Here is a 27,563-nt window from a genome sequence, read left to right on the forward strand (position 1 = left end):
GCCTGCACTGACACCTGCTGGGGGGGCTCTAGGTAGACACTTAACATTGCTCTCTGTGAAATGGGTGTGTTGAGGGATTAATGAGATCACAGAGGCCACGTGTCCCCACAGCTGGCCTGTAGTAGGTGCTCAGTGAGGTTCAGACCTCGGTGGTTCTCAGGGGCACCCATCCGCCATACAGTCCAGTCTCTGGGATCAGAGCGCTGGGTGCAGGCTCACTGAAAGCAAGCTAGGGACAAGGAAGGTAGGGTGACAGGCATTCAGGGATCAGGCTTGGGGACAGCTGATTAGGGGACAGTCTGAGACTGAGTGAAGGACTCATTCATTCATTCATCCTTGAAAATGTCTGATTCCCTTCATCTGATACCGAAGCAGCATGCTGGGTTTCGTGAAGGAGGAGAGTGAGCCTACCTGGATGTCAGAAGAGCTGGTACCCTGATTCACCTGACCTGGGCTTCTATTTCCTGGTCATGTCTCCTCTGTAGCAGAGAACAGGGCTGAGAGTGAAGTCCCGGAGCCACACTCCCGGGGTCAAATCCTGCCTCTACCACTGAGGAGCTTCTCACCTGTTCTCTGCAAGCTTCAACTTCCCCATCTGTAAAATGGGGATAACAGTACTGCCTACCTCCCACAGGATATTGTAAGGGGTAAATGCAACCATCCAGGTAAAGCACCTAGCTTTGAGCCTGGAACATGATAAGCTATTAATGTCACGTTTTCAGAGCTACTTCCATAGGGACAATGACACATAGTGTTTGCAAAAGGCTTTATTGTTATTGTGGACACTAAAATTCACAGTTAGTCAACAGAGTCTTCAATTGCTCTCTAGTGTTTGCAACAGACCTCCATTCTCCCACCCCCAGACAAGCCCATGAGATGGTAAATCAATCCACAGATGGTTCAATCCTCTGACAGTCCACGTCCACCCTGCCGGCCAAGGTTCTTCTTAAAAGATGAGTGGCACTTGAATGTGTTGAAATCAACTGTGAGGGGCAGGGAAGACCTTAGCCTTTTCAATGATTTCAAAGGTCCTTCAATCCTTGACCTGACCCTTCATTGTATACATGGGGAAACCAAAGTCCAAAGAGAGACAGTATTACCCAAAGTCACACAGCTGGGACAGAAGCCCCATTCCATACTCCCATTTCAGCATTCTTTCCAAATCATGATGGACTGAGAGCTGGTATTGCTAACATGTGGGGGACTAGGCTTGGAAATTCACTTCCTGGTGGCAATATCTACCGGAACAACCCTCCTGCAGAGCTTGGTGTCACTGGACTGGGCAACAGGGACCTGAATTCTGGGTTTCTCTCTGCCACTAACATGCTGTGTGGCCTTGGGCAAGTCAACCAACCTCTCTGAGCCTTGGTGCTAATCTCCATTGATGATGGGTGAGGGCAAGACTGAATGTTCTCTAAGGTTCTTTGGAGCATCCAGGTCTTGCAATGGTGTGAAAAGAAGCAATCATCAGTATTTCAATGTCATTATTATTATTACTTGTGAAAGTCTCATTAGTCAACTAAACCTGTGTGAATCACCAGCTCCCAGCCACAGTGCACCCTCGTCTTCCACAGTGGAGGCCTGTGCCTTTCAGGAGAAATCTCCACCTCACAGGCGGCTCACTCTGCCAAAGAAAAGGATGTTCTTGCTGTTCTCCACAATGAGCATTAGAAAGGGCCTGTTGAACACGATCCGCTGAGAGCTGAGCCGGGCCGACCTGAACATGAAGATCGTCCCAGTGGCTGCGGCCGCTTTGGTTCCCGACTCGTCCACCTCCACCACAGCTTTGTGCACCATCTGCAGGGGGGACACAGAGCGTCACCAAGCCACTAGGGGCTGGGAGATGCCATCGGGGCAACAGCCACCTGCCAGTAGCATCATCATCGAAGTATCTGTGCTACTGAGCCATGAGGCAGGTGGGAAATGAGGCAACTGAACAGCCCTTGTTCACCAGGGCTCGAAGGTGAGTGCATGTGTGGCTTTCATTGAATTTTCATGGCATCTCACAGCGAGGGCAAGACTCTTCAATTTTATAGAGAAAGGAGGCTCAGAGAGGTCAAGCAATTGTTAGAGGTCACACAGCTAGTGAGTGAAGGAGCTAGCGCTGCATTCTTAGTTTTGATTGCTGAAGACAGGAAACCTTCCCGCAAGGCACAGTGCTGGATATGACTTCCCAGTGCACAAAGGATAAGATACAAAGTGAAACCTTTGCTTCTTGAGAGAAAAGAAAGAAAGAAAGACTATGGAATGAGGAACGGAACGGAACGGAACAGAACAGAACAGAAAAGAAAAGAAAAGAAATTTCTGAAAGCACATGCTCACCTCAGACACCAGGATGCTGGAGTGGTTGCTGATGCCGGCCAGGTCAGCTTGGGAGGTGAAGACGTCACTGATCCCCAGCTTGGGGAGGACTTTCTCCAGCTGATAGGAGCCCTCAATGGAGAACTTGGGTAGGTAAAGCTCAAGCTGCCTGGAAAGAGAAGAGGACTCTTCTTCGACTCTTCTAGAGCATTGACTCACTGCACTTACATTCCTGCTGACCCCTCTTGGTTTCCTAGTGCTCATCCAGCCCGTTGCCTCGAGGGGACCCACCCAACTCTGGACTTGGACATGGGTTGTCCCCAGAGGTCACTGTCCACTCTGATGTCTCCCTGTAGCTGGGCCAGGCCAGGGGGCTGGGACTTCACATGTCGCCTCTGGGCTAGGAGACAGCTCCCGGCCTAGGTGAGTTTCCCCGCCACTGCTCTGCAGCCCGAGGGGCACCGTGTCTCCCTGGGGGTGAGCAGCAGTGGGCTGACCCCGGAGAAGTGGGAGTGATACCTCTTCACGGACAACTTGAGCCACTTCCTCAGTGTTTTCTCCTTCAGTCCACTCTCCACCTGGCCCATCCCGCCCTCGCGGGGGAGAATGAAGAAGGCGGTGGCATTCCCTCGGTAGGGGACCCCCACCACCCTGCAGGAGAGGCTTCGGTCCAGGAAGTAGTAATACTCGTCTTCATGTTTCATCATGGGCACCCGCACCGCTGTCTCCGAGGTCACGTGGAAGTCCTGCTCGTGGGTGCTTTTGTGGTCGAAGCTTGTCTCCCACTTTGCTAAAGGTTAGAAGGGATACATGTATAACTGAATCACTGTGCTGCATACCAGAAATTAATGTGACGTTGTAAATCAACTATACCTCTATTTTTAAAAATCAGGTTAAAAAAAGAAAGATTAAAATGGAAAAGGAATTTGAAATTCTCAGCTGCCAATGAAAAAGGTGGAGACAAGAAACCTACCAAACAAAGAGCATCCTCTTTAGAGCAGTTTCGTTGGCGGAAGTGGTGGCTGAGCCTCTTGAAATAAAGACAAGCCACTTCCTCATTTGGGGGACAGGCTGGAACTTTTTGTGGGGCTTTTCATTCCACATTTGCAAAACAAGGAGGTTGGTACTCATGTCTTCAGAAGCCCTTAACCCCTAATGTTTGCTTCTCTGATGTCCTTACTCAAGGTCAAATATCCAAGTGAAGAGGGTAACTAATACGGATGGCTGACAACGCTACCCTATACCTGGGTGATTTTTCAGTTAACACTGCCCACTCTGGGGTTTCCTGTAGGACTTTTTCTTCCAAGTGATATATTGTTTCCATCTTCTTAGTGGTAATCAAATATGGATCCCGCCCCAGTGCCCCACGAGCTTACTTCACGGCTGTCCTCTGCAGCCTAGCCCTGGACCAGGGGACAAGAAATCTTAGAGTCCAAACTTGATACTCACCATCTGTGACCATAAGAAGAGGGGGGTTCGGTTAACAACTTAACTATTTTCCTCCTTCCCTTCCCCCCCATCCCCTCCCCTCCGCATCTCAGCCCTGCCCCGTACAGGGCTCGGGAGTTCAGTATCTAGGAGAAGCAGACACACAAAGCTGAGGTGAGTAGGGATATTTACAAGAAACATCAGGGAGGTAATGATGGGGAGCTCAGCTCTTGAGGTGGGGAAAAAAGACTCTTCAGAACAGGATTTCTTGGCTGAGGAAACAGCCCCTAGAAGGGCATGGAGGTGAGGATCTGGGGACAAGGGAGCATCTGGGAAATGCCTTCTAAGGCCTTTCTAAGGCCCACAGTCTTGCCCTGAGCAGCCATGGTGTCAGTTTCTTTGGCACCGTGGCCATGACAAACACACTTCAGAGCCTGCTTTGGCTTTTAGGTGTTCCCAGGACCTCCAACAGGAACCAGCTCTTTCCCAGTGGAGGAAACAGCACCCGGGGTCATTAACATCACCCTACAAAGTAAGAAGGCACCATCTCACCCATGGCTGATGGTTGGCTTCACTGTTACCGACAGGTATCAGGAAGGACTAAATCCACTCCCACTCTTCTATGTGTACCGGAATTGGATACACACACACACACACACACACACACACACACACACATATATATATATTTTTTTTTACATGAGCAGCTGAAAAGAGGAAGTTCAGGTTCAAGCCCAAGGGCCTTACCTTTAAAGAAAATGTAATTCACCATAACCATGACCTCAGTGCCATCCAGAACCTCAACCAAGTCTGCAATCTTGCCTTTTGTTTGCTTTGCCACGTAATCATTGATCTGCTTCTTGGCCCCTTCGGGGTCCTCAAAGTTAGCGGAGAAAGTGTCTGCCAGGTACAGCAACCTCATGGCACTCAGGAAGGCGTCCTGGATGGGCACGGTGGGCTTGGTAAACAGGGCATTGCCGAGGCTCAGCTGGAGCTCCTCTCTGGGCTGCCCAAGCTCCTGTAGCAGCCGCTGGGAGGCACTGTGGAGCTCCTCATCCCAGCTCTCCTGAGGGTTGAGGCCCAGGCCCTGCAGGATCTGAGCCTTGGTGTTGGACCGAGCCCCCAGGGAGAGCATGGCCAGGCTCATGGAGATGCTCAGAGGGGAGAAGAAGACGTTCTGGTTGGGGGCAGTTGCAGCCAAGGCCCTGTAGAGGTCGAAGGCAAAGTCCCCACTGCCAGGGGCCACTGTGGCAACCACGGGCAGCAGCTCCCGGCCTCTCTTCTTCGTCTCCCCAGAGTGGTGGCGGTGGAGGGTGGCCATCGGCGGGCTGAGGAGCACCAGGCACAAGAGGAGGCAGAGCCGCATTGTGGCTGCCCCTTGTTCTGAAAGGGAGATGAGGAGGATGAGCCCAGAGAGAGAGCATGCAGCCAGCACATCCTCTCAGAGAGAAGTTTGGAAGAAACACACAAAGCCTACATCCCGGGAAATGGCACCGCCACCAAGAGACTCAGAGGGCAGTGATGGACCCGAGAGGCTGGGAATGATGGTTTAGGAGGCCCTGGAGGACAGAGACCTGGGGATGTGGACATCTAATGGTGAGGAGAGGAAGGACAGGGCACCCAGGTGGGGACTGGCCACCAGGGCGAGAAGTGTCCTTTCATCCACAAGTGGTGTATGGGGTGATGGGATGTGGGGCAGAGGGCTCTCCCATGTTCTGCCTGGTCAGCATCTCTGAGGTTATGGGGAACCAGCAGCCCGCTCCCTCTAACCGTCACTTGGGTCCCCCAGTGTAGCGTCTGTAAGACCTCATGGTCCTTCTATGAGCTCAGATCAGTTAACCTCCTGTGGTCCCCATTTTACTGCTGGATTTGTCCTTTTCATTCAGAGCATCTACTCAGTGGCAGGCAGGGTGTCAGGCTCCTGTGGTTCATCAGTGAACATATGATGCCACCAGACCCCCTCTCCTTCCCCCAGGGGCATAACCCATAAAAACCTACAACCCATGCCTGGGGCCACTCTCCCTTCTGAGACTGACTGCATTCTGCCAATGAATGTGCATCTCTCTAAATTAACTTGCTTTCCCTTTCCTACGGCTCACTCTTGAATCTTTCCTGCTCGAAGCCAAGAACCCTCACTTGGTGGTCCATCCTAAGGACCCTGCAGGTGCCAGGCTGCAACATTTTTCTCTTTTGCAACAGTGTGACCTCTGTGTCCTTTAGACTACAGTCCCTCCTACAGAATGTTGGAACCATCAGGATAGCAGGATGCTGATGAAGAAGCAATTCAGCTCAACACCCACATACACATAGAGATTAACAATGAGCTGGTCATGCCCCTTTGAAAGAATGGCTTTCAGAAAATAGCTACAGATCGAAAAGGAGTTTCCTGCTTGGAGGGAGCCCAAGGACAGCTGGCTGGGAAGAAGGAGTGAGAGCTCTGGCCTCCCATCCTCCTGTCCCTGCAGCTGCCTGGTGACCTTGGGCAAGTCCCTTCCTCTCTCAGGCCTCATTTTCTATGGCCTCATCACTGCCCCCACCTCCGAAACAGAACTGATCTGATGGGCTGGAGCCACTTCTCCGAGTGCCCCATGAGTCTCCCGAGGCAGCAGGGGCTCAGCTTCATTCAGGCGCCCCTGGGCGGCAGGTCTGGGGCCCAGAAATCTTGCTCCACTCCTCTCTCTCTGTCACTTACATAGTGTCTAATAGGTCACCGTCTATTAGACACTATGTAAATACTATTGAAGTTCATCTTTACCAAAAACAAACATCAATAGCCCCACTTTACAGCTGAATAAAGTAAGGCTTAGAAAAATGGAATAGTTTGTCCCAGCCAGTGAGTGATGGAACCAGGATTCAAATCCAGAGTCCTCTGGTGTACATGCTGCCTCTTGGTTCCCTTTTGTGGCTCTGAGAAATGACACATGGCTCCCCCTCTTCTGTGGCTGTGAGTATCCCTGTGTCTTCCCCAACCCTGTATTAGCTCATGTATACTCCTCCACAGCCACATGGAGTTGGTATTATAATTGTACAGAAGAGGAAACAGAGGGTCAGAGAGGTTAATTCTGAGAAAGTGGAGGCCTAGGGGCCCATTTCAGGTTTCCTAGTTTCTAAGCCCAGGCTTTGCCATCACACTCTTGGGCTTCTGGTGCAAATACACAGCTTTGACACTGTTTTGTGGCAACTCTGAGCCAGGTGAGTCTGCTCCCAGCTCGACGAGCCTGGATCTCAGGAGACCAGCCCCCACTGGGCGACAGCAGAGCCTGGCCTGGCTGACCCTCTCCTGGGCCCATGACGCCAGTGTGTCTGCAGAGATGCCTCCATGTGCCAGGGGGAAGAAAGCAGATCAATCAAGCTCATCTGGCATTCCAGGCCAAAGGGACTGGCGGCGGCAGCAGGTGGGCATGGGGTGAGCAGGCCCTGGGCAGTCCTCCCACTGGTCCCCCACCATCCAGACCCAAAATCTGCTGGCACATATTCCAAATATTAGGCAACAAGGTCCCACCCTGGTTGACTTTGGACTTAACCGTGGGAGGTGTGCGGCTCAGGAGGGTCTGTCCACTACCTGCTAATTACAAAAGGAGAGGTAAGACTTGGAGCTGGGCAGAAAGGGGAAGACTAAACACTGGGGAGGTGGGGGGTGGGTAGGGGGCAGAGCTTCCCAGAACCAGCGACCTCTGCCTAAAAATGTCGTCGCTGCTCACTGACTTGGTAAAATCTAACACTGATTTGCACGATAACCCACGAGGCTGCATGTGGTCTGGCTCTAGCTGGCTCTCGCCAGCCTCACCTGACCTGCTCTGCCCCTGGGCACGCTTCTTCTTTTTCAGTTTCTAACACAGAAGCCCCATCCCAGCCCTAAGCCCTTTCACCCTCTGTTCTCCCTGCTGGAACCCTCTCTCCACTTTTCTCACCAGGAACAGCTTCTCCCTGGGCTCAGGCCTCCGCTTAAACGCCTCTTCTTGGCGGTACCCTGTCCACGCTTGGCCCCGCCCTCTCCATCGTTATCCTCTAAAACAGCCCCTTGATTGTCTCTCTCATGGCTCCATCGGTTACAGAAGGGCAATTACATTTGCGTGCACTGTTGACTTCTTGTCCCTGTCTCCCCCGCTACAACATAAGCTCATGAAAGAGGAACCTCACATGTGCTGGTCCCACTGTGAGACTTCTCAGTCAAGGGGTAATGCTCAGGCCCCACTGTTCAATGAATGGATGAGTGGATGGACAAGTAGACAGATGAATGGACCCCATCCCCGTCTCTGTAATTCAGAGATGTTAAACCACAGGCTGGACACTGAGGAGTGGAAACAAGCCAGGCTGGGCATGGAGAGCTGATCCCTGGCGGCTCTGGGGCTAACTTAGCAGCTGACCTTGAGTAACGCCCCTGCTGAAGCTCAGCTTCAATTTCCTTTCTCTTTCTTTTTCAAAACCACTTTATTGAGGTCAGACGGACATACCAAAAGCCATACATACTTAACTCGATGTACACAACTCGATGAGTTTGGAGCTGAGTACACACCCATGAAACCATCGCCACCATCTATGCCCTGAATACATCCATCATCTCCCCAATTTCCCTCCCACCCCCTTTATCCTTCAAGCTGTGGTTTCTTGATCTGTCAATAAGGATGTTGGCCTAGGGGAGCAGTTTTCCTTTTATTGTTACATTTCTTGCCAAGGGCCCCATCCTAAAAGAAACTGGAAATCCCATTCATTTTATGTCTACATTTTGTTTATTTGATAAATGACCAAATGGGGCCAGAAACTCTAGCGGCCACTCTGAGTGGCTGCCTCCAGGCAGAGTGGCCTTATCTCAGGGAAACATTATATTTAATCATTTTCCTGATTTCCAAAGGTCCAAGATTCCAGGCACAGAAAACAATAGAAGCTCTGATTTATCGAACACATCCTGGGTACCTGACATTTCGTCCCCATTACCTATTTCAGGGTTTCTCAGTGCTGTAGGCATTTGGAGCCAGATCATTCTTTGTCAGGTTGGGAGTGGGATTGGGGTGGGGGAGAACTATCCTGTGCATTGTAGAATGTTTACAGCACCCCTGGTCTCTACTCCCTGGAAGCCAATAGCAGCCCCTCCTCCAGTTACGACAACTAAAAATGTCTCCAGACATTGCCAGATGGGCCCTGGAGGCAAAAATCATACTTGAGTGAGAACCACCACTTTATTTAATCTTCACATCACAGGGTGCGCAGGGTGTGATAATTTGTATCTTACCCACAAGGAATCTGAGACTCAGCCAGATTTAGCGGGTTCCCAAGACCACATGGTTAGGGGGACCCACCTCTGCTACCTCAGAGGCCCTGGCTCCCTCCCCATCAACGTGGAGAGATTTTCGTGTTCACCCTGGGACACCATCAAAGCTTTTAAGCCCTCCGAATCCCGTAACACCAGAGTCCACGCCTCGCCGCTCCCCGCACGCCCGAGCCCACGGGCCCTCCACCTGTACTTACTCTGTCCCGTGGCCGAGCGCACACAGTGGCGGTGTCGGGCAGTCAGGCTGTGTAAAGAGCAGAGGGCTGGCTGGACTGGGGCCAGCGTTTGTCACTGACCACAGCAGAGGGGCCCTGACTCCGCCCCTCTGCTGGCTCCGCCCCTCCTCTGGCTCCGCCCCAGTCGGCCCTGCCCTGTCCTGGCAGAGCTTCTAGATCTTACAAGCCAAAGTCAGCCCAGTTCTGGCCGAGGCCACCCCTTTGCTGCCCTGAAAGCCCCACATGGCCACCATTTGCCAGCAATGGCACAGATGCCCCAGGGAGACCAGGCTGGACAGCTGACCAGCTGCTGGCGTTGCAGACACAGGGACAGGGACAGGCTCCCAAACCTCCCTTCCTCCAGGCTGATGCCTTTGTTTCCCGCAGCCAATTTGCTGCAGATCAGGGGAGTGAGGGTCCAAGCTCTTCACAGGCTATGTGCTTACGAGACACATGGACCTCTACAGCCAGATCCTGGTGGAAATAAGGCGGATTGAGAGGGTCTCACCACGGCCAAGATGAGGGAGCGTTATGTCAGCCCTGCTCACTGCACCAGTAATGGAACTGAGGCTGAGAAGGAACTTTCCAGAGACGGGCATCAGTTAGGGACAGAGCGGGGCTGAGTGCACGGGTCTCGGCTTCAGGGCCCGGGCTCCCTGCTTAGAAAAGGGCTGTCCCCAGGATTTCTGTGGGCTTGGTTGGAATGTCCTTTCCTACTTTGAAACTGGGGCTCCCAAATTCAGCCCCACACTTTCAAGAACATTTCCACGTGCTGGAGTGTTAGTTTGACCCTTGTTTTGTTTCTAAGCTCCCCATGCCTGGGGCATCCTAATACTGGGTGCACCGTGCATGGCCGTGACCCAGAAGGTTACGTGGGTGACTGTGGGGTGTGGAGTTGGCAGAGAAAACAGAGGGTCGGACACTACCCAGAGGAAGTGATTCTAATGCTTAGCAACCAGGGTCCCTCCATGACTCCTGAGATATCCCCCTTCTCTCTCCACAGTTTTGGGCCCAGTTACAGCCCATTACTTCTTTTAATCCTTATAACCACCCTGCAGAGGGGCTAATCTCAATCTGGAGACAAGCCCAGTCCTTACCAGGCATCGAGTACTTGCTTTGTGTTCACTGCCCTGAACACAATGCATTGAAAGGTGGACATAAGCATCCACGTGGAATCAGTGAGAAGATGGAAGCACAGAGAGGTTAGGTCACCAGCCTAAAGGCACACAGCTTTCAGGGAGAGGCGTTAACAAGGTAGAATTTGGTCCCTTCTGTTCGAGTTTTGCTTTCTGTCCATTGGGCCATGTGACATGAGCAAGTGTCCTTTATCTCACAACCTGGAGGCTCCCAAACTCTGTGCCACTGGGTGGAAATCAGATTCGCCTACCTGTGGTAGGATGGGTAATAGCCCCTCTAAAGGTATCCGTGTTCTAATACCTGGAACCTGTGAGTGTGGCCTCATATGATGAAAGGGACTTTGCAGATGTGATTGAGTTAAGGGTATTGAAACAGGGGGACTATCTTGGATTTCCCAGGTGGGTCCCAAATGTTATCACAAAGGCCCTTCCTTATGAGAGAGCGAGGGAGGAGATCAGAGTCAGAAGAAGCATGGTCATGGAAGCAGGAGTTAAAAAAAAAAACAATGTGATGTGAGGTCGTGGGCCAAGAAGTCCAGAAGAAAGCCTGGCCGTTATCTTGCTGTTGGCCCAGTAGACCCAGTTTGGACTTCTGACCTCCTGAACTGTAAGAGAAATAAGTTTGTGCTGTTTTAAACCTCTAAGTTTATCATCATTTGCTACAGCAGCAACAGGAAGCTGGTGTAATCCCCCCAAATGTATTTTCCAGGAAACTACCTGGGAAAGACGGGACTGAGCAAGATACGGAAGAACCTCCAGCCCGTGGGTGCTGTTGGTGGAGACACCTCAGGTGCGGTGTCCCAGGCTTATGTTTTAAGGAATATCTTGAGAACTTGGGGGAATGTGACAACCCCTGACTCCCCATCACCACTCAGAAGGGCTCAGAAGGAACTGGGGCTGAAGATGGTTCCTTTGGAGGAGAAAGTTTTGGGGGTGTCTCAGGGCATGGCACCCTGGTGTATTAGTCTGCTCAGGGTGCCTGGACAAAATACCACCGACTAGGAGGGCTTAAACCATGAAATGTGTTTCTCGCAGTTCTGGAGGCCGGAAGTCCGAGATTAGGTTGACATCGGTTTCTGGTGAGATCTGTCTTCCTGGCTGGGAGATGGTGCCTCCCTGCTGAGTCTTCACGTGGCCTCTTCTCTGTGCATGTGGGGAACAGAGAGAGGGATCAGCAGCAAGTTCGGGGGTCTCTTCCTCTTCTTCCAGGGACACCAGTTCTAGGGGATTAGGGCCCCACCCTTATGACCTCACTTGACTTTAATCACTTCCCTAAAGGCCCTGTCTCTGGAACAGTCACATCGAGGGCTTTGAGCTTTAACATACAGAGTCTTAGAGGACACAGTTCAGTCCATGACAACTGGGGTGGGAGGGTGCAGTGGGCCAGCAACTGGAACATGGGAATTGAAAGGACCGGATAACCCTGTTTCCATTGGCACCAAGAGCAGCAAAGAGCACCATCCCCAGCAGGCAAATTCACCCCGGGGTAAAGGGGGATCTGTCAGCCCACGGAGTGTGGGTGACAATGTTGGACAGAAAGGCTGTTAAATGGGGACTCCTACTGTTCCGCCTCCTGGCTCCCACCACTTGACCTGTTCAGGTGGCGTGCCAGCTTGGGCAGGCATGCGAAGTCGTGACCCTGCTCCAGAGGAGAGTTGTGACAGAAGATGAAATATGATAATAATAGTGAACATTTGTGGCGCACCAAAGACGTGTGCTTTACATCCGTAACCCATCTGGTGTCCACAGCGGGCTCGTGTATTAGGCAGTGTCATCCCCATTTTACGGATGATGGAACCAAGGTACAGAGAGGTGGCCCAAGTCCCATACCGTGTTGTGGGTGGAACTGTGCCCTCCCCAAAATCGAGGCCCTAACCCCCCAGTATCTCAGAATGTGACCGTATTTGGCAAATGGGTCATTACTGATGTAATTAGTGCAGATGAGGGCTGCTGGAGGAGGGTGGGCCCTTGCGCCGATAGGACGAGTGTCCTTATGAAAAGGGGAAATCTGGACGCAGACACGCGCACGGGGAGAAGGCCATGCGAAGAGGAAGTGGAGCTCTACAAGTCGAGGAACGCCCGAGAGGGCCAGCAAAGCCCCAGAGGCTCGGGGGGAGGCCGGGGCCAGGTCCCCCTCACAGCCTCCGAAGGAAGCAATCCGGCCAACACCTGGCTCCTGGACTTCTGGCCTCCGGAAGGATGGAACAGGACATGTCTGCTGTTATACCACTCAGGTTGTGGTCCTTTGTTACGGAAAAACTAATGCACTAGCAACGCACTAACCCGCCGATACACTCAGGAATTGGTGAAGTCCACACGCAGACGCGGGCACGCTGGCTCCAAGGTCCAAGCTCTGCACCTGGGTGCTCGGCGGCCCCCTGGTGACTCCCAGATAGCTCTTGTCCCTGGGCCTTGCTCATGGCAGGCACTCAGAGCGTGGAAACCATTCGCCCTGGGTCTGCCCCTTCTTGGAGGAGAATTCCTCACCTTCCCAGGCATCTGGGGATGGAACAGGCTCCCTCCTGCCCAGCAGACGCTCACACATTCACACACTCAGAGCCAGGGGCTCCCAGGCCTGTGTCTCCCTTCGGTCGTTCGTCCATCCGCCCTCCAAGGGTACAGCTGCGGTGGGGCTCTGTGCCCCTTACAGGTGAGGAACCTGAGATCCAGAGAGGTAAGAGCTGGCCCCTCCCGCAGGTAATGGAGAAGCTGGGGTGGCCCCCCCAGCCCCCGTCTCACCCCAAATTTCAAGTGCCTCTTCCTCCACTGAGGAAATCCCTCTGACTTCCTGGTTAGTGGCCAGTCCCCACTCGGTGACTGCTTGTGGCATGAGGAAATGAACAACCCAATGAAGCCAGGATGCTTCTCTCCACACCCACTTACGAGGGCCATGCAACTCATCCCTCCACTGGCATCTGGGGTCCCCCAGGCTCCACGCGGACACTCATGACACTCGCCGGCCTCTCTGCCCTCCCACCCCAAAGCACCAAAGACTTCGCCTTTCCTGCTGGAGGAAGACCGGGGAAACTGAAAGCACTCTTGGCCCTCTAACGCCCAACGCAGGTCCCAAAGCAGTGTGCCTCCAAGGGGCATGACAAGGGCCCCACAAATAAGAGACCCCACAAGTCCCTTTTTTTAAATACGCCAAAAGTGCATTTTGAAATCTGAGAAGTTGGACCAAATATTTACCCAATCAATCCCGGGGATGTGTCAGGGGTGGTGATGCAGAACAAACAGCTCAGGGACCTTGCTCAGGGCATAGCCTTTTCCATTCATTCGTTCATTCATTCATTCACCAACTATGGGTTGGGCCTCAGCCACATGCCAGACCATACGATCAGCACCTGGGCCGGGCACCAGAGTGAGCAAAGGCACAGCGGGAGCAGGGCCCCGCCTTTCAGATGTTCCGGCTAAGAGGGGCTGGGGCGAGGGGGACGGAGATGACTGTCAGCCAGCCATGTCTGATGGTAGGATGACTGTCTGCCTTAGGGAGGAGAGAGGCAATCGTAGGAAATCCTGGTAGTGTCTCAGAAACAGGGAAGGGAGCGTTCTGGGTGGAAGGGACCTGCAGGGACAAAGACCCAAAGGTGGGAAGCTCTGGGCAACCTGAGAAGACAGCAGGACTTTCCTTGGCTGTGGTCATTGGAGGCATGGGAGCACGAGGATGGAGAGGCAGGCAGGGACCAGATCAGGGAGGGCCTCGACTGTAGGTAAAAGAGTTTGAACTTTATCCTGTAGGCACTAGGGAGCCATTGAGTGCTTTTGAGCAGGAGGAGGATAATCAGAATACGAAGGCATCACTCTCCAGGCTGAACTGAGGGTGACTACCCACCTTTTCTCCCTTTTTTCACACCTGGGCTTCACTTTCACACATCACCCCAGCAGTGTTGTTGCCATGGTAACCCTAGGCCTGCGTCTTCTTCCAGGCTTGTCTGGGACGCTTGAATCCATCCACCCCCTGCCTCTGGAGGGGCGGACTTGGGAGTGAGTCGGCTGGGGGCCTGACTTTCTTTCTTGCCTGGGGGTTGTAAAACAGAACCTAACATCCCAGCAGGTGTAGGGGGAAATGGACCAACAAAGCCAGGGGGTGAGAAATAGGGGGTGCGTTCTTCGGAGCTTTGGGGGACTCTGGATCCTGAAGCATTTCCAGGCGCTTGTCCCTGGAGACCAGAGCCAGTGTGATCTGTCCCAGGCTGGGTTGCGTCAGCAATTTCCTGAAGTGGGACCCACCTGAGGCCACCCCTCCCAGCACAGAGCCCCCCTGCAGAGGCAGAGAAGGAGGGTGGGAGCCCTGGAAACTTCTCCTCCTCAGTCCCTTCCACAAGGGCTTTTCAACTATAAAAAATAATGGACTGTCTCTTATTCCGGATATTGGTTTCCTGGTTTCCCATAAGGAGACTATTCCTGCCGCAGCGGCATGACTGGGGCCAGGGACCAGGTCACAGTCTCTGCAATGTTCTGACTCTTGAACAATCGTCATTACCAGAGCTGGCTCACAGCCCGCGCTCCTCCATCACTGGAGAAAACTCTGGATTAGTGACGTGAGGCCTCCTGCCTCCTGACACGCTGGCCATCAAGAAAACCCACAGGGCCCTGCCCAGAGAAATGTATTTGCCAGAAATTACCAAGGTTTTGGACCCACACAGCTGGGTCCTGTCGGCCTGCCTCCCACTGTCAGATTGGGAGAGGGTTATTCTCACAGACCTTCCTCAGAAGCCTCACCCCACATCCTCAAAGATGGTCTGCGCTAGACCCCTGGGCCAGCCTCGAATACCCAGCTGGGGAAACTGAGGCCCGAGAAGGGAGGGGATGTGCTGGAGGCCCGGAGCATCTGAGTGGCAGAGCAGGGGTGTGAAGACACGCCTCCAGGCCCCCATCTTGTGTTCCTTCTGCTGCTGCGCACTCTGCGACCTCGGCGATCTGTTCTGGGAGAGACGCTGGCCACATCTCCACGGCCACAGGCTGGGGCAGAGCCTCACTGAACCTCCCTTTCTTTCTCTGTGGCGGCTGCCTCGGTGGCTGATCTTCCAAGACCCCGCTCTGAAACAAGGCACCATTCCCTGCTAGGGGCGGCTGGCTGCCCACACCCCTTCCCCTTCTGCACACACCCTGCCAAGCCACTGTAACCAAGCTCCTCACGGCCATCGTTTTGTTTAATCTGTACAACTACACTGGGAGGGTTTCTCCTACTTTCCAGGTGGACACCTGTTCAAAGAGGTTAGATGACCTGCCTGAGGCGGTCCAGCCCTGGGGAGCTCAGTGTCCAGTCCTCACTCATCTGGTACCACCCCCATCCTTCACCCTCACCAGCAGCTTCTGCCCTGGATCTTCCGCATCTTCTGTCTCCCGCACTCCAAGCTGCTCACACCCAGCCCTCCAGTCCACGTCCTCCTGCTTGTAACAGACAAGCCAGCCCTGGGAGGGCTATGGTTTCGTGGGGTCGACAACCTTCCCCAGAAAGAGGATGCTCTGGGTGTTGGTGGAAAAGATCGCCACGAGGAAGGGCCGGTTAAACCAAAGGGCTTGGTGACGGTCCCGGGACAGAAAGGTGAAAGAGTGGCTGGTGGCTGCTGCGGCCTGGGCTCCGCTCTCACCCACCTCCAGGATGGCCTTGTGGAGACTCTGGGAAGGAAGTCACAAGTGTTACCGATGGGAGAGCTGGACTCCGGGCTGAGAGAGGACTGAGGGGCAGAGACCACAGAAGAGCATACCACACATAAGACCCTTGTTAGAGATATTGAAGTAAGAATTTCTACCCTGGGATATTTGTTGAGCTCGATGGCCTCTTATTTATCCAATAACCATCACGATCATTGATGGAGCACATTCTGGGTGCCTGTGCTCTTTTTAATCTTCTGAACCATCCTATGAGGTCAATGTAGTATGCCCATTTTACAGATGAGGCAAATAAATTCAGAGACTAGGTAACCCTTGAATGTTTTAAGAGGTAGAACTGGAAGTCAGATTCTCAAACCCAAGGCTCTACCCTCTTGTGCACCTTTGTCTTACGTAGCTGAAGTCCGAGATCCCTTTCTCTTGTTCAAGAAATGTGTGGTACACAGCCTCCACCCAGCCTCATCTGCATCCCTCCTCTGTTTCTGTCATTGCATTTGTCACTCTCCGCTGCCACAGTCTATGAGGGTGCCGTCTCCCTGACTTGAGGGAGAGCTCTCTGCGGGCAGGGACTGGGTGGGTGCTGGATCCCCGGCACCGAGCACCACACCCAGCACATGGAGGGTTGGTTCATGGCTGCGCAGGCCTGTGGATGACTGAATAAAACTCGGGCTCTGAGACTTCACATGGCGGCAGAGAGCTCACCCATCACCCAGCAGCTTCTAAAGGGGGAGGTTCCACTCCGAGGTCTCTAGGGGCTGATAACCTCAGGTGACTTACCCTGGATAGCTGCAGGTTTAGCTGTTGGGTGATGTCGGACAAGTCAGCCGGCTGTGAGAACAGGTCTGTGATGCCCAGCTTGGGCAAAATCTGATCCAGTTTATAGGAGCCACTAATGGAGAACTTGGGGATATACAGCTTGAGTTTCCTGTAAAAATACCTGAAAGAGACACTGGGTTAAAATTCTGGACTTATGAACAAGCCAAGGGTTCCAGCCGGTCTGTGCTCTCCTTGGCCGCACTCCCTAGCTGCCCCCACGCCATCTGAGTTCTGTCATCACAAACGCCATTTGCCTGTCCCACGTGCACAAACACGTGCTTCCAGTGGCTTAAAGGCAGCTGGTCTGCCCCCAGGGCCTGCGGTGTGCAGGCCCTCCTTCCCTTGGGAGCTGGTCTTCAGCAAAGGCTGTTTTCTGCAAACGTGCCAGGGCCCCCGGGAGATGCAAGTCTCCCCAGGGGGCAGCTTTGCCTTTGTCTCTGACGGGGCCCTGTGGTTTCCACTTTCTTGGGACCAGTTAATTTCTTTGGATAGAATTCCCCTCCACCACGTGCGTTGTATGAATTTTCCATTTGAATGTGGCCTTGGCCTGAGGTCCTGTTTTTACAGGTGGTTGGCCCCAGGGTGATGTGAAAGCTTCTGCGCTACTTCCTGGGGTGGGTGGCTGGGGTTTCCTTAAACCCCTTCTGTGCCAACTCAGCCAGTCATCTTGACCGAAGGGCTACCCACTCATTGTACAGGGAAGCCCCACAGAGAGCCAGTGTCACTTCAGCCGTGACCTGTGCAGTACAAGGGCTACCTCTAAACCAGGACTCAGCTCCTGGTCTGGCTCTCTTTCCCCTGATGAGGGCAAAATCATATTTTGGACGCACTGTAAGTGTTCCTTATGTAGGGAAACCCATGGACCATCTTGGAGAAGAGAAGAATTCTTCCATGATTCTCAGTCCCCATTTGAGTCCCTGGCTTTCACTGGGAGGGTCCGCTTGGAGGGTGGGGCTGCGGAGTCAGCACCACGGGGTACACTGGTGGATTACCTCTTCTGGAGTAAGCTGCTCCATCTTCTTAGCATCTGTGGAGTCAAAACTTGTTCCACCTGCTTCATTTTCCCTCGGTTAGGAAGGATGAAAAGGGCAGTTGCTTTGCCTTGGTAATCCAGCCGCAGCACCGAGCAGGGCAGGTATCTGTCGTGAAGATACCAGTGGTGCCGGGCATCCTGCAGCATCATAGGCACCTTGACTGTTGTGGCCTCATCAACATAGAAGTCTTGGGGAGTGGCCATCAGGCGGGCGAACGGTTTCTCCCACAGAGCTGGAGGGAAGAAGAAAAGAAGATACAGGACATCCAGGGACCAACAAGCCCATCCTCCAGCCAGGGCATGCGTCCCCAACCATCATTCCAGACCCCCACCTCGCCATCCCATCCGTTCAAAACCTGATCTGCCTGGGAAATGGGCCTTGGGGCTCATATAGCGTCTAAAATGAGACACATCAGAGGATATCAGCAAGGTTGTTTCATGTCTTCACCCATCACCTGAAATTGGACTTAAAAGGTTCTGCCAACCTCTATCAAGCCATGAAAGACATGGAAGAAACTTAAAAGATGTATTACTAAATGAAAGAAGCCAGTCTGAAAAGGCTACAAACTGTACGGTTCCAAACAAACGAAATTCTAGAAAAGGCACAGCTACAGAGACAATAAAAAGATCATGGTTTCCAGGGGTTTGGGGAGAGGAAAGGAGGGAAGAACGAATAGATGGAGCACAAGGGATTTTTAGGGCAATGAAATTATTCTGTATGTTACTATAGCGGTGGCTACATGTCACTGTGCATTTGTCAAAACCCATAGAATGTACAACATCAAGAGTGAACCCTAATGTAAACTATGGCCTTTGGTTGATAATAATGTCCATGTGGGTTCATCGATTATACCAAACATGCCACACTGATGAGGGATGTTGAGGGGAGGGGAGTGTACATGTGTGGGTGGGGAGGGCTATGTGTGAACTCTGTATTTTCTGCTCAATTCTGCTGTGAACCTGAAACAGCTCTAAAAGAATAAAGTCTATTAAAAAAAAATTGGGCCAAACTGATGTTTGTGTAGCAGTAGTGCATTGTGGTTTCTCTCTGGCATGTCTTTCCACTGTCATAACGCTGTTTTTGGTGACTGAGATCCCTAACTTTAACGCGGCGAGTCTATCAGTCTCCTTTATGGTTGGGTCTCTGTGTCTCCTTTGGGGAAATTCTCCCTCCTCCAGGTCAGGAAGACCCTTCCCTGTACCGTCTACAAGCTTCAGTCTTACCTTTTGCTTTAGGACTTCAGACCAGTTTGGGGGAGAACTGACACCTTTACCATATTAAGTCTTCCTATTCATAAATGCAGTAGACCTTTTTATTTAATTTAAGCCTACTTTAATATCTTTCAGTAAAATCTTATCCGCAGAGATCCGCACATCTTGTTTGTGTACTCTTCATTTTTGAAGATCAGCCCCAGTTATTCCACTGCTCTCACCATGTCACCTCAACTGAGGTCTTGGGGCTACATTTAGGTCCCCAGAGTGGTGGACAGATGTGTCAGAGGGCAGGACATCTATTTCCTTTCTATTTCTGGAGAACCTCCTTTCTGGTGCCAGGATCGCTAACCCAGTTGGAACTAAGTCTCTGTCAGGAAGAGAGCATGGAAACCTTCATTATTTCTGGCCAGAGCGTTGGGTGGGGTGATGGTGTAAATACATGTAAATAACATTACATTTTAAATGGAATGGAGTCAACAGAACATCGTGCAGCCACTAAAATGAGAGCTGGATAAAGTTTTCAGTAGCATACAACAACACACTCACACACATACAAGTGCCTGGGAGAACCGGTAACATGCGCATGAAGTCTGTAGAGTGTCACCACTGCCAGCCTCCTGGTTTTGCTCTTGTACCACAGTTATGCAAGATGCTATCTAGGGGAACCCGGGTGAAAGGTAATTGGGACCTCTCTGTACGACTTTTGCAACTTCCTATGAATTTATAATTATTGCAGAATTTTAAAAAAATTTAAAGTTTTCAATGGTGTGTGAAAATTCTACACGCAAAATGCCAGAGATAACCAGTCTGGCTTGATTATTAGTCTGGAACTGCGTCCCAGAATCTTTCTTACAGATTGTGGGTTTAAGGTGGTTACGAGGGTGAGACTGGGAGGTAGGTTCGAGGCAGCCACCGCACACTGAAGTCTTCACAGGCAGATGGGATGACGGACAGACCAGGGGAGACTGCCCGTGCTCTCCTCCGAGTTCCTTGTCCCAGCTCTACCCTGCTGACCACCAGTGTCCCCAGGCCGCCGCCAGGTACTCCCCCTCATGGAACCGCTCTAGTGGCTGGATGTGCCTGGCGTATAGATTTCCTGACAGGCTCTAACTTGCCCCCTGGCCCCAGTGACTTTTTCTCTGTCTCTCCACTCCCTTTTCCTCCAGATTTTCACTTTGCCAGCCCCTCGCACAATGTGCAAGGGCTAATTCTTGTAACTACACCTTGCCCTTAACACTCATGGTGACTCTGTTCCCTGGATGGGACCCTAAGTGACACACACTGTACAAAATTGTTCCCACCTGTGATTTCAACTGTATTGACATGTGTGTGCGAATGGAAAATTGGGAAGAATTAGGTTAAAATGTTAATGTTGGACCAACACAGCTTTATTTTTGTAACAAGGAAATAAAGGTTTATTTTTCTTTAAAAAAATGTTAATGTCAGTTGCCTCTGGAAGGTAAGATTATGGGCAACTCCTATTTTTTCTTTTATACATTTAGTATGTTTAAAGGGCTCCAAAATTGTTATCATTAGAGTAATCACAATGACACTAATTATTCATTGAGAATATGGAACAGTCAGGGCTGGCACATTTCTTTTGCAAAGGGCCAGAAAGTAATATTTTTGGCTTCGCAGGTCATTCTGTCTTAGTAGCAACTGCTAATCTCTGTCCTGTGAGAGCAGCCAGAGACAGCACAGAAGTGAGTGGGCGTGGCTGTGTGCGAATAAAACTTTATTTACAAAGACAGGTGGCCCGTCAGGCATGGCTGGGACCTGGAGTTTGCGGATCCCTTTGGGCACTCTTCCAAGGAGTGTACAAATACGTGACATCATTTGATCCTCGAAAACAAAACTTTGACGCTCTTACTTAAAGCAAACAAGCTGCCCCTTTTGCACTGCTGATAAGTGGACAAGCTTCCATATGAATCCAGCCATTCAACTGTTATCATTGGATAGAATGTATTTCATACATTATTATTAGTAAAAAGTAAATAAGGAAATATGTCTAAAGGTAGGAAGGGATGGAAATCTCAATATTACACAAACTTAAATATCTGATGCTCTAATATTAAATTTTCTGAAGGCTGCTTGGCTCATCAGACGCAATCTATTCACTTTCCTTTTGGGGGAGTCTTTTTGACATGTAATCCTTCAATAAATGAGGTGGGGGAAGCATAGGGTCCACCAGCAAATTGACTCTTACCATTGAAGTAAATGTAATTCACCAGCACCATCACCGTATCTGGGCGGATCTCGCTGACCAAATTCACAATCTTCCCTCGAGTTTCGTTCTTGACATGGTTGTTGATGAGCTGAATTGTGCCCACAGAGTCGAGGAAGTTGGTGCGGAAGAATCTGGACTCATATAAGGTCGAGGAGTCGTTTTGGAATCTCGGGAGGAGCTGCAGCTCTGGGCTCAGGAACAGGGCGCTGCCCACGCGGACCTCCAGCCTGTCGCCCGGAAGGTGGAGCGTGTGCAGGAGGTGCTGGAATCCTCGGTGGATGTCGGACTCCGGCACCTCCGTGAGGTTGAAGCCCAGACCCTCAAGGATCTGGGTCCGGCTGGGTGAGCGGACCCCCAGGGACAGCATGGCGTAGGCGGCAGAGATGCTCAGCGGGGAGAAGAAGATGTTGCCCGCGGGGGTTTGGGAAGCAATCAGGTGGTAGAAGCGGAGGGCAAAGACCGTATTGCCTGGGATGATCTTGAGGCTGGGAGAGCCCTCACCTGCTGCGGGAACCTCCTGATGGGTGTGGCGGATGTGACCCTTGCTGTGGTGCTTTGGGGGCTGCTGACCATGAGAAAGGGCCAGTAGCCCAGCCAGAAGGAGGAGCAGGCAGTGGACAAGATGCATCTTCCCTGCTCTCAGGTCTATAGGAGGAAAGAAGTGCCCAGGAAATTCCCCAGCAGAACACGCAACCCTACTGAGAAGCTGGGCAGAGCCCCCAGGGTGGTAAGCGACTCCTGTAGATGGGCTTGTGGGGGACTAGGAAACACCCTGCCCTCCACGTGTGTGGTGCAATGATATTCTGCAGAGATGCTTCAGATTCACAAAGCACACTCCCTGTCCACCATCCCAACCCCTTTCCCATCTCTGGGAGCTCTGCACAGCGCTGAAACCATTCCCATTACAGAGATGGGGAAACAGGCTCCAAAACTGACAAGTCCCAAACAGTGAACATCCGAGCTAGAACACAGGTTCCCAGACTCAGCCTGGGATGCCTTGCACCATATGAGTTTATTTCCTTAGCCCAGGGACTCATCGCATCAAAGGTGCTAATCGCCAAATTCTATGTTAGCATCTACTCCACAAATATCCCTCGTGTGCTTTACAGTTTGCAAAATCGCTTTTATGCCGTTTGTTTTGACCCTGTTATCCAGGCAGAGGTCAGTAGAATTGGTATGCTTACCATCACCTGGTACAGGTGAGATCACTGATGTTCAATAAATGATGTGTCCAAAGTCACAGGGGTAGAATTGGTCCCTTATCCTAATGAACTTAACCTGCCCCAATAGGATGCTCGACTTCCTTTACCAAATCTTCTCTGCCCCCTCAAATGGCCCTACCATTACCTGGTTCTCAGCCCCCTAACCCAGTTGTCATCCCTAACGTCTGTCTGGCCTTCCATACACCCCACCCCGATTCAGCCTATCGCATGTCCTGCAAGTTCTTCCTTCGGTCTCTCAGCCCCTCTACTGCTGTGACCCTGGTTCAGGTCTCCAACATCTTTCACCCAGACCAGGGGTCAGAAAACTTTTCCTGTAAAGGACCAGATAGTAAACGCCTTTGCCTGTGGGGATCCTTGCAAAGTAGTTGCAACCACTCAACTTGGCTGTGCTCGTTGGAAAGTGACCGTGACAAGGAACACCCCTCTCCCCAGCATGGCTTCCTACCAACCTGTAACGACTGCCCTCCCCCCCCCACAACTCTCACAGACTTCTCTCAGCCTTGCAGTGAGATTATCCAGAATTCCTTCCCGGTGGGAACCCTCCAAAAACGCCTGGACTGGGAGCTAGGAGACCTGGATCACCCGCTGTGTTTAGTCTTGGGGGAGGTTGTTCCCGGGTCTGAGCACCATGTCCCCCACCGCTGCAGCGAGGAGGTTGGTACAAGCATGTGTCAGGCTCTTTCTAGCCTTTGTCACCTCTAGTTAGGGTGATCAATTGTCCCAGTCTGCCCAGGACATTCCTAGCTTCAGCACTGAAAGTCCTGTTGCAGAACTCCCAGTCCTGGGCAAACCAGGACGATTAGCCGCCCTCCCTTTACAGTCTCCATGGTGGCCCTCAGACGGTTACTCACAGCACAGTCAGTCCTGGAGCAGACCCCGGGCAGCTGTCTGAGCTCCAGAAGTGGCCCAGGAATGTGGCTTGGGTTTATTGAGCCCAGGAAGACTGGAGAAACCTCTATGCACTCCCTACCACCTCTCTGATTAGGTAATTATTAATGAACAGACCCACGGGTACAGCACAGAGTCTCACTACAGAAAGAAACCTCGCTGGAAGTTGGCTGACCGCCTCCCAGGAGAGCCCCCCTTCCCTCCTGGGGAGCCCCAAGGGAGCTCACCCCTTCCTGATTGTGTAATGTGTTGAGGTTCGCCTGATTCTTGCTTTTCCCTGAGGCTCAAGGGAGCCCCTTAGAGGACCTGGTCTCCACTCTCCTCTTCAGTTGCTACATGAGCATCCCATCCCCCTCTGTGGGTTTCTGTTCACCTCCCCCCACTGCCCTGAACCTTGTCCTCCCCCCATTCCCACCCCCTGCAAAAGCCAGAGCTGGGGCACTGAACTCCAGCGCCTTCACGAACCTGGTAAGGCAGCTTCTGGGTGACATGGTGGGGAATTGTGGGCATGTGGAACTGGAGTCAGCTCTCTGCGGCCAGATGAGACTCATCTGGGGGCTAGAAGCTGCCCCAGGCCTCCACTTTGCAGTCCTGACTATATGATTTCTGAGGAGACTTCCTGCTTTACAGCCGCATGGTTCTGGGACAGAACCCACTGAAATGTCACATGGTGGGCTCCCAGGACACTGCAATCCAGGAGCAAGGGGGGCGTAGGGTGAGAGCAGGCGCCTCCATGGGCCAGAAACCCAATTGCACAGTCCCTCTTTAATCACAGAACTCTCTCTCCTGTATTCAGTGAGGCTCGGCACCCTTGGACTATTCTGGGACAGCTGCATATGGGGGTGATGTCTGGCTGTTTCTCAGGCCATTTGGGGAAGGACCACAGGGAACGATGCGACCCTCAGTGTCCTGAACAAGATGCCCTAGAACATTCAGGCTTTCTCTTGTAGGCTTTTCGGAATGGCTCTCCAGGTACTTGGCGGAACTGAGTGAAATATACACCACTGGGCAGGGAGATCTGGAAGCCCTGAGCTAGGCGGAGCAGGTCCAAGGGCAAGCCTGGACCCAGCCGGCCTGGGGCCTGAAGCCCAGCTCTGCTGCTGGGCCCCAAAGGTTCAGGGGTGTGTCCAAATTGACACCAAAAAAAAATGCATCAACACAAGGGCAAGAGAGGAACTTGTTGTGCCGGATCAAAGTGAGAACTCATGTCAATTCTCTCTCCCCTTCTCTCTCACACACACACACACATACAGACACACACACACACGGTACTATCCTTATTCCATTTTACAAGATGAAAAAAGTAAAGCCCAGAGAAGTTCTAGCTCAGACTCCAGAGGTGGGATTTGCACCCTGAACTGTTCTTTCTCTGTTGAGACAAACTGTCACTCCACTAGAATACCAGCTCCAGTCTTGTTCACTGTTGTAACCCAAGCGCTAGAGCAGGGCGTGGCTCACAGCAGGGGCTCCACCAGTGCTCACTGAGGGGATGAAGGAAGGAAGGGTGCTTACTGATTTTTGATCTCACGCATGTGAAAATAAACAACTTCCTTTTCAATAGTTTACAACTTGGAATTTTGCTTACTTAGTTCTGGCTTCTGCAGTGAGTTAGAGGCTGATGCAACAGATTCCAGGGGTCAGTGCGTGCCTGGCTGCAGCTGGAGGAACAGGCAGCCTGACCCCACTGTGAATACATGGTGACTGTCCTTTAGTATCTGGTGCCTGCCCTTGCAATGCTCTGGACAGAGGTTGAGCTTCAGAGTCGGACAGGCTTTGCTACCACTGAGCTGTGTGACCTTGGGCAGGTCACTCCACCTCTCTGAACCTCACTTTCCTTCCTCTGTCAAATTAAAAGTTATTACTATTGGAACAGCTCATAGGAGGGGAATGAATGCTGTCCCCAAGTTTGAGATATGCAGATACTAACTACTAAATATAAAATAGATAAACAAGTTTCTACTGTATAGCACAGGGAACTATATTCAATATCTTATAGTAACCTATAATGAAAAAGAATATAAAAAGGAATATATGTATGCATATGTATGACTGAAACATTACGCTGTGCACCAGAAATTGACACAACATTGTAAACTGACTATACTTCAATAAAAAAAAAAAAAAAATTACCCTCCCCCAAAAAACAAAAGACAAAAAAATGTGTCCAGCTCCACGTTGGTTTCCTTCTTCCCTCCCTGCAGCTGTGGGGTGGAGTGGAAACCCAGAGAAATTAAATGTCTTCCTTCAGGTCACACAGCTAGTAAGTGGGAGATCTGGGATTTGAACCCAAGTGTCTCTGGTTCCAAAGCCCAAGATCGTAGCCTTCACCTTGTTACTGTTGGAAAGGAGGAGGCTGCCTTTTGCCCAAGAACGACATTCCTCAAAATGTGGCCCTGGAGTCCTTCATAAGAGGGTTACTTGCTAAAAGCAGAGAATCACAGTTTTTCGCTAAGTTTCTTGAATCAGAATCACGGAGGTGGTGCAGGGTGGGGCCAGGCATCTGCCCTTCAATGAGCTCCCCAGTTGAGTGCGATTTCCCTGCAGTTTAACATTCCACCACCAGAGGGCTCACTACCACTTCATCTGGCTAATTGCTGACCCCACGGTGAACACACGGAGACTGCTCTTTGGGGGTCTGGTGCCTGCCCTTGCAACTCTCTGGACAGAGGCTGGGCCTTGGAGTCAGACAGGCTCAGCCTCCACTGAGCTGTGTGACCTTGGACAAGTCACTCCACATCTCTGAACCTCACTTTCCTCATCTGGGCTCCTGCTATGGCGAGCAGCTTTGGAACATTCTTGTTGGTGGGAGCAGGGGAGAGTAAGCAAAACCTCACCCATAAGAACGCACTGTAGGATGTGGTCGTGACGTGTAAGTTCAGGAGTTCGGGTTGCCTGTATGGGGACTTACTCTGACTGCAGGTGGGGAAGGGGGTTAGGAGGGATTTCCAGGGGAAGGGACATCTGGGCTGAGCGGCATAAGTTACCAAGTTAAAGGAGAGAGGATGGAGCAGGGAACAGTGTTCCAGATAGGGGAACAGCATGGGAAAATGTGCTGCAGAAGAATGAATCGTGGAATGCTGACGGGCGCAAAGACCCTAAGAGAAGCGATTAGACAGGCTTACTGAGCTTGACTGGCTTCCAACAAGAGGAAGAAAGTGCCAGGCTGATGAAACACAGGATATCTCTCTTATCCCGCAGCCGGCACCTTAATGCCAAGGACATAATCCTACAATGGGACAATTTATGTCTCCCAGCTTGTGCATTAATTCCAAGGACATACCCTGGTACGTCTTTCTTTGTTTTCTTTCTCCCACCAAACCCGGAGCAGGTAATGTGATTGTGGTTTTCAGCCACTAAGGTTTGGGGTCGTTGATGTAGCAATGAATCTGCCAAACAGTCCCGGGCTTAGGGCTCTTCTAATGGCAGCTTTTTTCCTTTTTCTTTTCAAGGAACTCTGAAACACAGGTCACCAGATAGACTCCAAGTGGCAGGACAGCACCCGGAGAGATAAGGCTCTCACGGGTGAGAAGCGTGAGGCTGGCAAGGAGGCACAGGTCCACCTGCTGAGTCACTCACTGAGCACCCACTACGTGGCAGGCACTGGGCAAGGCTCTGGGAGGTGAGCATTGAGGACGCAAGGTCCTCGCCCTCATGGAACTTACATGCTGGTCCAGGTGATGGACAGGAAACAAATCAACAAATAACAGAACTTCAGCTCATGATCAGTGCCAGAAGGAACATGCGAGGATGAGGAGATACAGACTAACTGGGGGGTGGGTGGGCAGGGCAGTCCAGTCTGAGGCAGAGGGGAGGGCATTGGAGCCAAGACCTGCATGAAGAGAAGGGACAAGTGTGCAAACAATTGTGTCTGGGAGTCCCATGCTGAGGGGAGAGTGCAGTGCCCAAATCACACAGAGTGTCATTTCTGAGGCAGGTGACAGGGTATCTGAGCAGCACCAGGAGGCTCTGAATCCACGGTTCCGTTGCCACAGACACCTTCTCGAAAAGAAAGTAGTGTCCTCCTTCCTCACTGCTTACACACCATGGGAACCCCGCAGAGGGAGCCGGGGTCAGGGGAGGAGAACCGAGGGGGTGCCAACTTCCAACAGGCGTGTGGGCAGAGGATGAACACATCAGAGACACATGGCTGACAGTTAACTCTGTGTCAGTTGCAACGAGCGGCTTCTGCGCAGGTC

General features: G+C 51.8%; 2 protein-coding genes across 2 annotated transcripts; both read right to left on the reverse strand.

Moving 5' to 3' along the window:
• Nucleotides 1–749: 749 nt before the first annotated feature.
• SERPINA5 (serpin family A member 5) lies at nt 750–9,354 on the reverse strand. The gene is made up of 5 exons (XM_010968744.3): nt 9,196–9,354; nt 4,477–5,112; nt 2,821–3,091; nt 2,323–2,470; nt 750–1,797 (listed from the first exon to the last, which is right to left on the reverse strand). Exons 2-5 carry the CDS (start codon nt 5,093–5,095, stop codon nt 1,609–1,611), a joined length of 1,227 nt encoding a protein of 408 aa, XP_010967046.2. The 5' UTR covers nt 5,096–5,112; nt 9,196–9,354; the 3' UTR covers nt 750–1,608.
• Nucleotides 9,355–15,484: 6,130 nt separating this feature from the next.
• Nucleotides 15,485–23,479, reverse strand: SERPINA4 (serpin family A member 4). The gene is made up of 5 exons (XM_010968743.3): nt 23,331–23,479; nt 21,236–21,901; nt 17,774–18,047; nt 16,743–16,902; nt 15,485–15,971 (listed from the first exon to the last, which is right to left on the reverse strand). The coding sequence occupies exons 2-5, from the start codon at nt 21,882–21,884 to the stop codon at nt 15,774–15,776; spliced, it is 1,281 nt and encodes a 426-aa protein (XP_010967045.2). The 5' UTR covers nt 21,885–21,901; nt 23,331–23,479; the 3' UTR covers nt 15,485–15,773.
• Nucleotides 23,480–27,563: the final 4,084 nt, after the last annotated feature.

Source organism: Camelus bactrianus, chromosome 6 (assembly GCF_048773025.1).
Source record: "Camelus bactrianus isolate YW-2024 breed Bactrian camel chromosome 6, ASM4877302v1, whole genome shotgun sequence".
In the NCBI taxonomy this organism is placed as follows: Eukaryota; Metazoa; Chordata; class Mammalia; order Artiodactyla; family Camelidae; genus Camelus; species Camelus bactrianus.